General features: G+C 34.5%; 1 protein-coding gene across 1 annotated transcript; it reads left to right on the forward strand.

Annotated features, from left to right (window-relative positions):
- The first annotated feature begins 265 nt into the window (after positions 1-265).
- Positions 266-11,421, forward strand: LOC123563238 (uncharacterized). The gene is made up of 4 exons (XM_045355926.2): positions 266-1,754; positions 8,509-8,570; positions 9,548-9,670; positions 9,779-11,421. Exons 1-4 carry the CDS (start codon positions 1,439-1,441, stop codon positions 10,919-10,921), a joined length of 1,644 nt encoding a protein of 547 aa, XP_045211861.2. The 5' UTR covers positions 266-1,438; the 3' UTR covers positions 10,922-11,421.
- The last annotated feature ends 1,571 nt before the right edge of the window (positions 11,422-12,992 follow it).

Below are 12,992 nucleotides of genomic sequence, written 5' to 3' on the forward strand. Positions count from 1 at the left end.
AGCATTTACCTGTCAATTCATATATCAAGTGTGACAAGTAGTTCATTTCAGTAACATGAACTAAGGTTACCTCGTGCACGTGTAGTATGATTATATCAATTAACTTTTAGTTGACTGTGTATGGGTGGGATCTGTTAATGTATAACACTGTAATAGATGGTCATGCAACAAGGAACATGGAACAAATGGCCGAGTGCGTTTAATTACAAACGTTTTTTTATCAATTTAGAAACAAGAAATTACATTCGCTCCTGTTGTTATTGATATATGTTTTCATTTTTCAGCAGACGGCTTTTGGATCGATGTTTTAACAGATGCTTCAACTACGTGTATATTATGTGTTTTGTCAATGTAAAGTAAAACCATATTATAAACAGTTCATAATGTTTAGATTCATGCACCTTACATGCAGACTTTTTGACACATAAACATTTTGTGCTATTAACGTTTTTATGTATGCCAGGGTTATTTACGAAAGCAATTATCTGCAGCTCACAGATAATTTAATGCTTTAACAAATTGTCTATTTTTACGTTCTTGTATCTTTTAACAAAGACGCTAAAATCATATTTGTAACATCTGTTAAACAATAGTCGTGAGCACTGATCAAATGGCAAAAATATTGTTCAATATAGAAGCGTCTTGTATCTACTTTATACTTCTTTACATTTGTTTCATGTACCGTGTTAAATCACCACTTGTTTCCATATACAGCCAACTGACAGCTGATAAATACTAATTAACGTATACCTATTACTGCTAGCTTGACTAATATAAATTGAACGTTGGTTTTCAAGAAATGTATGATTTGTATAGGATATAGCTATGAAGTGAAATACTGGAGAACCTGGAGAGTGCAGGCGTAACGACCGATCATGTTTTTCTTCGTGTTGAATCTTCTACCCAGCTCCACAAGATCTGACACGATGACCCCAAATGTGTGACCGTGACCTTTGATACTTAGGACTGGATATTTTATGTGACATACCATCATGTTGACAAACATTTTCTGAAAAATAAAGAAAAAGAGAATGTTTCATACAAGAATCAAGGATCCAACAGGAATGCCAACTACAGCTTATGAATGGTTGTGAAAATAATTGACAATCTCACAAAAAAGAGTAAAACAATAGGAAAATAAAGCTCAATCAAATGCAGGAACACACTGGAGATTCACTTTAGAATGGTCGGTGGCAAAAACACTAATCAATGAAGTATCAAGATGAGCCTTCAAAAATGTGTCTACATTAGACTTTTTGCCTTAGATCAATTTAGCTAATCTCATGAATAAAATTCGATAGCATCCACTAGAGTTCTATTGGATTTAATGCAAACAAGTAATTTAATTTAGTTTAGTTATAAACACCGAAAAATATTTAAATAAAATAAACAACATTTTATGATACATGACTTAGTGGAAACTGATTTAAAAACATAAATGTTCTCTGAAGATGCAATGATTTGTTTGTGTAGGAGAAATTGTATAAGGTATGTGTTTACCCTGATAACGATGTGTGTGATGGTGAGTTTTTATATAGCAGCTTTAAAACATAACCGCGATATACATAAAAGATTTCATGTTAGAAGGCTTAAAGTGAAAAGGGATGTACATTCACAAATACATAATGGCAAGCATCGGGTAGCTAATATGACCATAATTAAGGAGCCGCCGCATGCGGATAAAGACAATAGCTCTTTTAAAGGAGGAGGAGAATATACTGTGCACGTGTATATTGTAGAAGAACACCATGAAGGTACGTTACCAAAGCCAGCTCTGTCTTATCGTAAAGTATATTACAATAATTTGACATTTTTATCTAAATTTGCTGCCGAAGACCTGAGCAATATATTTCTACGCATAAGAATGAAAAACGAGAGTTATTCTACGATAAACCTGATTTAGATACTTATTATTTCGATACTAACACGACTTACTTCTAACAACGTGAGACGAGAATCAGAGGAACGTAAATTACAAAGCATTTAGAACAAGGTGCGCGCACAACATAGTTCAAGGTCGGTTTATTACAGAATAACCCGAGATTGATTTTGCTATAGTTTTAACTTTTGTTAAAAGTCTGCTTCTGTATTTTATCATTTAGCTTAGCAATCTGATTAACTGCCTCTCAAAGGACGGCTGACTACTGATAAAACGGATTTCTTTCTAAGTTAGCGAAATCATGACAAGGTAAGCTTTGTCAAATGCTAGTCAGAGACTCGTTTATTATAACGGTGTAAGATAAGAAAAAACTGCAAGAATTGTTAACACGTTGTTTTATTCACAGACACTTGGGGGTCAGCACCCCCCCCCCCCCCCACCACCACCCAATCAGTCCCTATTTCCGTCTTTTAAAACTGAGCACATGTCTCGATCATACAACAACTTCTGTTACCATTTCAACATGTTTAAAAACACTCCCATATTTTATCAATGCTCAATGTACTTGGCACAGATTTTATAAAACAAATTTCTGCAAAGAAAAGCACTTTAGAAAAGATTTAGCCTTGTTTAGATTTGAATTTGATATTATTGTATTTTGCCAAAAGGTCATACAGCAAGAAAGGTTTTGAACGTCTATATGCAGCCCGTTTGGGCATACCATGTAAAGTTTTAAGCACTGGTATCCAGCAATAGGGTAAGATAGTGTCAGGGGGGAAGGGTACTGTCGTGACTGTTTGGATTTGTGCATTCCATTTCTCTGACCACCAACATCCACACTGCCATTCATTTGTGTATACTGTTCATTCTTCCCACTCACGATTTCTCAGACATTTTAAGTTTCACGAAAAGTCAGTCTTATGTACATTTATAGCACACAAAAATAATTCATAAATCTCTACACATCTTCTTTTGATTGTTTTTACTTAGTTTACTTAATGGCACTGCTTTCGTTTTATTCTCTTCTTATCTAATTATTTATGTATAATTCATGTCACGATTCTGTCACAACTTTTCCCCCTTCTTAACCGTTTTTCTTTTTTTCTTTCTAATTTATTTGTCCTCTCTTAAAGTGTTGTTTTCATATCATGTTTTTTTTTGTATGTGTGACATAATAACAATATTTTTTCTTTAGATGTGATCCAACGCTTTCCCGTACTTTCACCATTTGTCAATATCTTATTTCAATCTCTGTTCATTTTACGTTATACTGTTTATGCTTCTAAGAACTGATCTGTTCATAATACGTTATTTTGATTAATGTCTTTCACTTCACTATCTATGTTAGGATGATATTTTACATTATTATGTTCGAAGACCATGTTAGGCTGGCTATTGCCAAATATGTTATCTTCTTCAAATAATGTTATTATCATTATTATTATAAAGGTAATAAAAATCTCAATGTTATTAGAAAACGTTTTCTGTTGTTTTTTTTTCTCATTTTATCTCAAAAGTCGTGAAATCAAAATCTCTGCTAAGTTGGTTAAATGTATATATGTTATATGAATCGTCAAACTAACAGAACAGCTACATACACAACATGTTTTGCATGCATGTTTTTTCTTTTCCACTACAACTGGAAAACATGTACCGATTGATGCTTATTGTTTACACTATTTACTTTTCTCCTCAGTGGTGTTTTTGTCATTGATCGTTCCAAAGCGGTGTCCCACTGTGTTCCTGTATTTGTCTTGTATATGTGTGAGTGTGTGTGTTGGCAGTGTGCATGTCTCGTGTTGCGAGTTGCGTTTTTTTGGAACATGATATTCCCTGTTGGATTTTTATCTTTGTTTTAGGTACATAATCCAAACGTCAATTAAAGAATGAATTCCATGATATTAGAAAAGACTATATTACAATCCAATATGAGGAATCCGATGAGTTTACTTTGCGCCCTGACAATTCATGGGCAATTTTAAGAGAATAAAAACTTAAAAGGCAATTTTTATCTGTTCTATTTACCAAGATAAACTGAGTTCTAAATACAATCAAAGCCTGATAAATCTTATGTTTTACTGTTGATGGGATAGATTAACGCAAGGAGGCCAAGGTCGGTGGTTCTATGGATGTCATCTCTGCGATAATTAGGTGAAAATATGATTATGGTTTGAATATTTGAATATACAATGTATATTTCTCTGTACATTTATTTTGGAAGAGAAAGTACAAATGGTAATGTCCAGAAAATGTCAGTTTCATAGTATCAGGATATTTATTATTCAAGGAAAGGGTGCCAAAGTAGGTACTGGGACAAAAAACACCGAGCAAGCTGTATAAATGAAAAAGCTATCACAAGTGTCGCGTATGTCAAGTGTTGGTTACTGCAAAATGCTCAAATCTAATTTTTTAACATACAACAAGTTATTGCGACCACAGATAGTTATCATGGTTATGGTAATAACTAAGTATATGTGATGTTGCAAAGCTATAGTATGTAATGATTGGTTATTATAACGAAAACATGTTCTGCCAATGTGTTTCCTTACCATACTGTGTTTCAGAGTCAAGGTGGTAAAAATTTTAATTAAAGTTTATTAACTACTATCATGATAAAATGTATACAGCATTTCAACGTTTTTGTTACATACAGGACAATTATTCCTTCTATGCATAATGCTATTTTGCTCACAACAACAAAGCAGCAAAGAAGCAAGACATACAATATGCACCCACGTAAATAGTAAGAAGTACCCCATTTCTTGATACATGTCTAAATGAAATATGGAATGTCCATTCGTCACAACTGTCCGCTCTTTTAGATAAATGATGTATGATAGAAATCATGTGAGAAGACATGAAAGCTAAAAAGCAACAACAAAGATTAATTAAATTAACAGCGAACGCAAAGTCTAGTATTTCGTTATTTCTGGTTAAGTAATAACACAGATCAGTAATGCAAATACGGAAATATGGTCACATATTGTCATAATAACTTTAGGTAAATTAATTTCCTCGGTAAATTATTAAATATTGAGATGAACAAAATCTTTACAAAATCTGAACAAGCGACATTTTAGACATTTAAGTGGAATTACACCTCTGCTCAAGAGAATGTTTGCCATTAAATATTTACGCCTCATAGACCTTTGTTTCTCACGGAGGTATGCCAAAAGTAGAAGAGGCTTTCAAGAGATGCTGTTCGAGCAAATTGTGTCTTATATTACGAGTACTTCGCATGTCAATGTTCTGTGTTTGTAGAAGATGAGAAACTTGTTTTTCAAAAGTATATTAAATTTAGTTATCATACTTATCTTGGTAAGACAACTTAAAATCAAATGCCACCTTTTGAAAGTTTACTAACTCAGTGATGAAAAATACCAGTATTTACAATCAAACAAAACTCACAGTTGTTAAACTATCTTTCGTCTGTAGTTATTTAGTGCAAAATATGGTACAGCTTTGGCATGAAAGAATACCACTAGAAAGTTTCTTTTGTTTTACTAAACGAGGAAATGACAGTCTAAAACTGTAGTGTTGAACACTTGCATTGATTTAAACTCACAAGGCGGAACGTATTTAAGGAACGCACAGCCATGCCTCAAAATCCATTTAAGGTAAACCAAAGTTAAATATTTGGTTTAAGTCGGGATGTGAAAAATAGTAAATGTCTGATAAGTGCCCAAAAGGTGGAACTTTACTTTTAGAACTTACCTGCCGTTATGTTTGTCACTCAGGTCCGTTTCATTGTTTGATATGAAAATTGTTTCTTAAAGACCCTGAAACTAAATGTAGTTTTTATACCGTTTTATACATGATCTCTGACAAAAAATATCATACTAGTAAGTGCAGTGTACGGTATATACTTTATAGTAGCCGTATCTCAGATTTTTTTCTTGCATTATATTTTCAACCCACTTTTCTTTTCTATTTTTTGATTGCATATGGACAAGGACAGTCTCACAAGACATAAAAGATTAGTAAAAGAAATGCTGATAAAATAATGTTACATAATGATATCGATATTTTATACAGAAAATAATGGCTCCTTGAAACCTATTGTGTAAAATCCACACTGAAAATTACTCTCTCCCCAACACCCATCCCAGGGATCAAACTGATAGTATTTTATTAGTTTAATAGTAAGCAAAATTTAAAAACGTAATGGGTACAACAAATGCACTTTTACGGCAAAATTGAGATTTACTTGGAAAGTCGGCTAAATCTTGATTTTCAAGTTTAAAACCGGTTGTCTACTTCTGTACTACCGATTTGAGACTGCGTTGGTGTTTGGGGAATCATTTTAGATACTAACGACAGAAATAGATGACATTTCAAGTACTTGTAGTAATTTATGGAATTAAGAAAACTAAACACACCTGATGCTAAAATTGTGCAAATGCCATTCTCAAATAAAAAAAATAATAACAAAGGTATTGATAACTGACATTTTTATTTGAAGTGCTTTAAGGCTGTGACAGAGCCCTTGCTTCTTACACCAATTTTGTACCTTTCTCTTCTTAACTTATACTACAAAGAATCTTTAGAATGACAATTACTGTACATGAAAAATTGTGATCTCATGACTTACAGATATAGACTCTTGACAGTATAATAATTAATCTGTACAAGTGGATGTATAACAAAACTTTTTATCTTAAAAAATATGTGCTGTAATATGTGTTTACTGTTTGTATAGTTATACATGTGATACTTTAATAAACAATAAAATTGTAACTCTAAAATCGTAGTACAATAATCTGTTACCACAAACTGACTTAGATAACTTTGACATTTCTTATAACGTAAAATCCACTCGTCGTCAAATTTGATTTGTATTTATTTCAAATAAATTGTAAATAATAATATGAACTTTTTATAATATAAAACTGAAATCTAGGTTTTAATCATAATTGTTTCACGAATTATTGTCGGTTTCTTCTCTCTGTATTTTGTTTCAAATATCATTAAATATGTAAATAAGATGTAGGATAATGGTGTCAGATAGGCAAAGAATGACAGCGGATATTATGTCGAATACACGAGTGTGTATTTGGCGATGCTCGAGAATTGCAGCACATGCAAATATCGGCATGACCTTTCAAGTGGTTTCGAATTATATTTATGGTTTCGTCTGTACATGTTGTTAGCGTGTACAAACATCGATATGTTTAACTGACTGAAACAGCCAGAGGAAAAAATTATTCATTTCCTGATTGTATCGGTAGAATGATAAAACATCACGTAAATGAACAATTTTCATCCTACAAGTATACTAACTATGACAAGAAAACTACGAAATAGCTTAATTATTCCATATTATAGGGATAATCGGGCGTATTAACTAGATGGGATTGCCTTGTAACATTACTTAATGATTATTGAATGTGCCATTTCAAAGCATTGACAATACAATTCTCCCCTCATTACTTCTGTTAGTTCAATGTAACTAAGGCCTTTTTGTGTTCAGTCTTGCTTTGTTGTTATCTGTGTAAAAGGCTTCTGCAAATTTGAAGCGCATTATTTACTTAGGTCTATAAATCTCCGTTTGGTTAAACAGAATTAATTGAAGACACAGAACAATTTCTTTGTGCTGGAGATCAATAAGAATAACGTATCATACATTTGCAATTAAATTGGACAAAAAGAATGTAATAAAAAAAAACCTAAAGCGACATTCTGAATATTTAAGGTCACGTATAGCGCTTTATGAAATACTTCTGTTTTATTTTAACAAGAAAATATTTTGAAAGGTCTTTAAAATCTCGAAACAAATTAGATAAAATTGATCAAAGTCCGTATAATTGCAAAAATTATAATTCACGAAATGGAATTAAATGTCTTATCCGTCACCAATTTTTGAAAACCCCATGTACCTAAAAGCTTTTACTGTTTATTATATAGTATTCTTTGCTGAAAGGAACCGTGTATCCCTCTTTAATTCATTTTATTCCCTTATATATGCAGTGAAAGAGGAGAATACCACCTTAATCACATAAAAAGGTCATTCAGTCGAAGGAAATAATTTTTTTTTTCTAAAATCTACATATGATATTAGGAATACTTTATGCAATAACACTTTTAGGTATACAAGTAAGTGTTAGCCTAAGCTGCGAACATTGTTTAAAAATTGATGATTTTTATATCCTTTACTGACCTATACTTAAGCTATACGATCAGGGTGGTTTGTATGATTTAAAGCGCCTTCCAGAAATGTTTAGACCTACGTACATTCTTAATATGAGCCGTGCCATGAGAAAACCAACATAATGGCTTTGCGACCAGCATGGATCCAGACCAGCCTGCGCATCCGCGCAGTCTGGCCAGGATCCATGCTGTTCGCTAACAGTTTCTCTAATTGCAATAGGCTTTGAAAGCGAACAGCATGGGTCCTGACCAGACTGCGCGGATGCGCATGCTGGTCTGGATCCATGCTGGTCGCAAAGCCACTATGTTGGTTTTCTCATGGCGTGGCTCATATAATAAAAAAGGTATTTCAGCGAATACGATTTCACAACGCGTCATACTCACCTTAACATTCATTTTAATAATAACTACTGTATTGAAACATCACGTATCGTTTTCTTAAAACTTTATGCATTTATCCCTCTTTTTGAATTGCATTTCAGTAATTCCATATTGGTTCGCCGCAGCCCGGAGAGAAATAATACCTAAGTCTGGAAATACACTGGTATGTCTTTCACTGACTAAGTTTAAACCGTACACTTTATAAATTGAGCCGTGCCATGAGAAAACCAACATAGTGGGTGTGCGACCAGCATGGATCCAGACCAGCCTGCGCATCCGCGCAGTCTGGTCAGGCTCCATGCTGTTCGCTTTTAAAGCCTATTGGAATTGGAGAAACTGTTAGCGAACAGCATGGATCCTGACCAGACTGCGCGGATGCGCAGGCTGGTCTGGATCTATGCTGGTCGCAAACCCACTATGTTGGTTTTCCCATGGCACGGCTCAATTTAACATTTTGACTTAAAAACAAGCGTTTACTTTTTTCTAAATTGGCCTTTTTTTGAAAAAGGAAGACATGTTTAATTGTCAAAAAAGGAAGAAATACTTAATTATCTCTAATCTGAATCTCTGAAAAGGAACCATTTATTGTGAATGGTCTTGTGGTAAGATATCGATGGGATAGCGATAATAACTTGACAAAAAAAATGAGAACATGGACTATTTCGAGTATCAGATATTAGGAACATATGAGTGTCAGAGAATAACTGTGTGGAGTCCCAGTGGAATATCTTAGATGCATTATGTTTGTTTTATGTAAATCCGCCGACAGACACCACTTTCCGGTGATAAATAGCCGTTATTGTACGAGGTGAATCAAATACTGAGATTGTCCGGATAAAATAAAATTAAAGTATCTTATACAGATCCTTCTCGGCAGAAATACCCATCCGAGATATATGACCCGACTGCAGAGCAGTCTCCTCTTGGAACACTCTGCAGACACTGATGCACAACATTGCCAAAAACGCTTCTGGGCCTGTAGCCTCGCCAAGCAAGCATCTCCTTTTTCAATATAGGAAACAATTACTACGGAAGCGCGTATCTAAAAAAACTTTGAATACTCGTCATAATGTTTTTTGATAGAAAAAGAATGTAAACTTGTATTTATATGGTATTAATATGAGCGTGAAATAATTTCAGGTACATATCGATGGGCACGCTGATCTCGAACCGCCCCTCTATGTCCCGGGATATCCAGGTTTCGCCTGGCCGCATGAATGGCAGCTTAAATTCCTAATGCAGACAAACAATGCTTTTATTCAGGTAAGAATGTTCTAACAAAATTTATTGTACATGTAATAACGTATAGAACAATGTAAGCAAGCTAAATATAGACACTTCTTCTTTCAGTAATTGTTCTTTAATTTACAGGCGTCTGCAATGACTGGACTGGTCAATCGTGTGATATGGGTATGGCCGGACTGGGTCAAAACGAATCACGAATCTGGTTATTTCATGTCAACTGTGCGCCTCGGACTGTTTTCAGTTACGCACAATGGCAATTCTACACAGAAAGGATTTTGCGCTTGTACGAAAAGTGGAATACAATCTGAATGTAGAACATTAACCAATGTAAGTAGAATGGCAAATAAAAGCAGTAGTGACGGTGATTTCATTATTCCAAGTAGTATATGCAAAATAAAGAAGATTCTTATTGTTGAAGAAATACATGAGGACAAGGCTTTAGCCTTTTTCGGAAAAAGTGACTGGATCGCAAAAAGTGAAAACATTATTCTTGATATAGACGAAGATTACTACGGTCGTAGTTATGCAATAGAACCTCTATTAAAAGCAGATCTAAGTTACAGCAGGTTAAATCGGTTATCAAGTTTAATAGCATCTTATATATGTCCAATCACTTTCACTCATGAAAAGGAATCGGACAAGTTTTTAATGGAACTCTTGTCAATTACACGAGCAAAACGTGTTTGCAAATTTACGTATAACACCCTGGAAAATTCCAAAACATGTAATGGTGTTGCAGAAATTGATTTACATAGGTATTTTAAGCATCAACTCGACAGATCTGTAACAGATAAAACAGTACGTTTGTGCTCATTGAAGTTGAGTACGAATGATTTTGTGCAGCAATTGTTAGCGAAATTAGCAACATTTACCATCAAACAAATTCGGGCTTTACAGAAGACTGGGTTCTGTTTACGAATGTCACCAAAATCACTTAGAATTTATGAAAAAGATTATAGGTTTGGACTTTGCATCGGTTCAAATATACCAGAGCAAACATCCGTATTAGAGCATAATGCGACACAGTCGGAAATTTCCACTAGATCTATTTTATTAAAATATCTTTTCAAGAAGTTAACGGATCATTCGGTCGAACTAGTGACAATATCGCGTTCAGTGAGAGATGGCTATACACCTAGGCATTTTTTTGAACAGATTGAAGTCGGTATTTTAAATGGTTTAAATATTTCTTTCAATGGAAAAATCAAAGTTCACTATGACCCTGAGCTGCTTGGCGGAATGCCCGGATGGCCTGCAAGACATCTATAAAGCTTAATGCTGTGTGCGCATGCATGCTTCTAAGTTAATTATAATTGTGATATTTCCGTCCGGGAGACTAATTCTTGACATTTTTATCTAATGTATGTAAATAATTAATTTTTTCTAGGTTCATATTTTTTTGGTTGATGAACAGCTATGTTAAAATGAATAAATGACAGCCGTTTAACAACTAAACTTCATAGTTTCGGTAGTCTTTCAGAAGTACGCGAGAAAGCCTTTCAGCTGGCTTACGGAATGTTGGTGGTTCTACTCAGTTACCCGCCCCTGTCTCAAACAATGTCCAGAGGGGCACCTAGGGTCTTCATCCACTATCAAAAGCTGAAAATGGTAATGTGTTGTTGTGACTCGTAACCCGACAAAACGAACAAATAACCGCGGAGATCTTTTTCCTTTTTATTAGGTTGACTATAGATTAAACCTTGATCCTTATCTATTGAAGACATATAAATGTCAAAAAAAAAAAAAAAATAAATCTTGAATAAGTGTTATATTTGTTGATAGTGTGGCTGTAAAAAAACTAAACTGGATTATGTAAGGGACCGAAAAACATCTTTATCAGGACGCACAATGGGAAAATGAAAATATATTAACAGAAAATAAGGAAAGGAACAGGATGTCAAAGAAGCTAAGCTGCTGGAGAACATAGAAATATCTATAAACATGTAAACAATACGAACATTTCCACAAAACAGTTCCTCTTTGCCGATATTGGTTAAACGTCATGCTGACACAATTATTATCCCCACCAAAGGCAGAGGGATGTAGATTTAGCATTATTATTATTATTTTATTATTATTATACCAGATTTATATAGCGCCCTTTTCATGATCAACACGTTCAAAGGCTCTTTACATAAAGCAAACGCAGCTAGACAGGGCGTGAAATTCATCCTCTACTAGTACAGACACTGAGCGATCTGACCAGAGGGACAGAGTGAGATAAAAGCACCCAGAACAGATAGAGAGAAATCCTTTTTAGATACAGGCCTGTCCGGCTAACTTGGCCTAACTCTTTACGAATAGACAGTCTGGTTCTTTAACGTGCCCGGTGTATAGCACCGATACACGCGAAGCCGTCTTTCCTGGGAAGAACCAGTACAGGCCTCTAAGTAAGGTGGGAGACACTCCAGAGCATCTCAGAAATTTCCAGTGCCTGGACCAGGATTCGAACTCCGGACCTCTGGATTGACAGTCCAGCGTGTTACCACTAGACCACCAGCATTGTCTTTCTAAAGAGCTATAAAATATTTGTATTTTATACTTCTTTTGTCTATCCATCTGTTCGTCCGTGCTTCCATCCGAAACTAAAAATGTTCTGAACTTTTTTAAATCATTCTGATAAGTCCATTATTCCAAATTCAGCTTGTTTTACAGGATATCAAATATTTTAAGTTCCGTAATGTTTATGTTTAAAAGGACGAAACAGCTGCCACATAAATGCTATGCATAATTACATGCCGGTTACAGAAGCACTTTAACAAGCAGGGCCCAGTTGTTCGAAACTTTTACAAGCGATTAAGCTAACGATTGATTAACTTTTAGGGGTCTTTTTCGGCATTTCAGAAGATGTACGAGGTAAGAATTATGAACACTGAAAAATCTTTACAATAAAATCAAAACATCATACTAGTGTTTCCCACCAAGTCTAGTATTTTGAATCAAAATTTAACCGGCTGTTAGTTTAACGGCCGGCTAAAGTTTCGAACAACCGGGGCCAGGGCGACAGCGATAAAGGGAGGTAATCAGAGTCAATGGATTCAATAAAATTCTTTACTTTGTTAATCGATACTGAAGCTTTTGACAGATACTAGTATTAGAGAAACCAATTACCGGAAACAGGTTTAAACAAGAATTGACTATATTTTATGTTCATAACAACAAATGTGGCAGCCAGATTGTAATCAAAGGCTTAATGAGCCTTTAAAGTACATTGCAAATATTATGCTAAGTAGTCTGCTCATTTCACCATAGTTTCACTAATATCCTTCAAATGGTTTGAGAAAAGGAGCAGATATACAATCCAATGCTTGAACACTAGACCTTCATTTGTGATTTTGGC

Source organism: Mercenaria mercenaria, chromosome 2, assembly GCF_021730395.1.
Source record: "Mercenaria mercenaria strain notata chromosome 2, MADL_Memer_1, whole genome shotgun sequence".
In the NCBI taxonomy this organism is placed as follows: domain Eukaryota; kingdom Metazoa; phylum Mollusca; class Bivalvia; order Venerida; family Veneridae; genus Mercenaria; species Mercenaria mercenaria.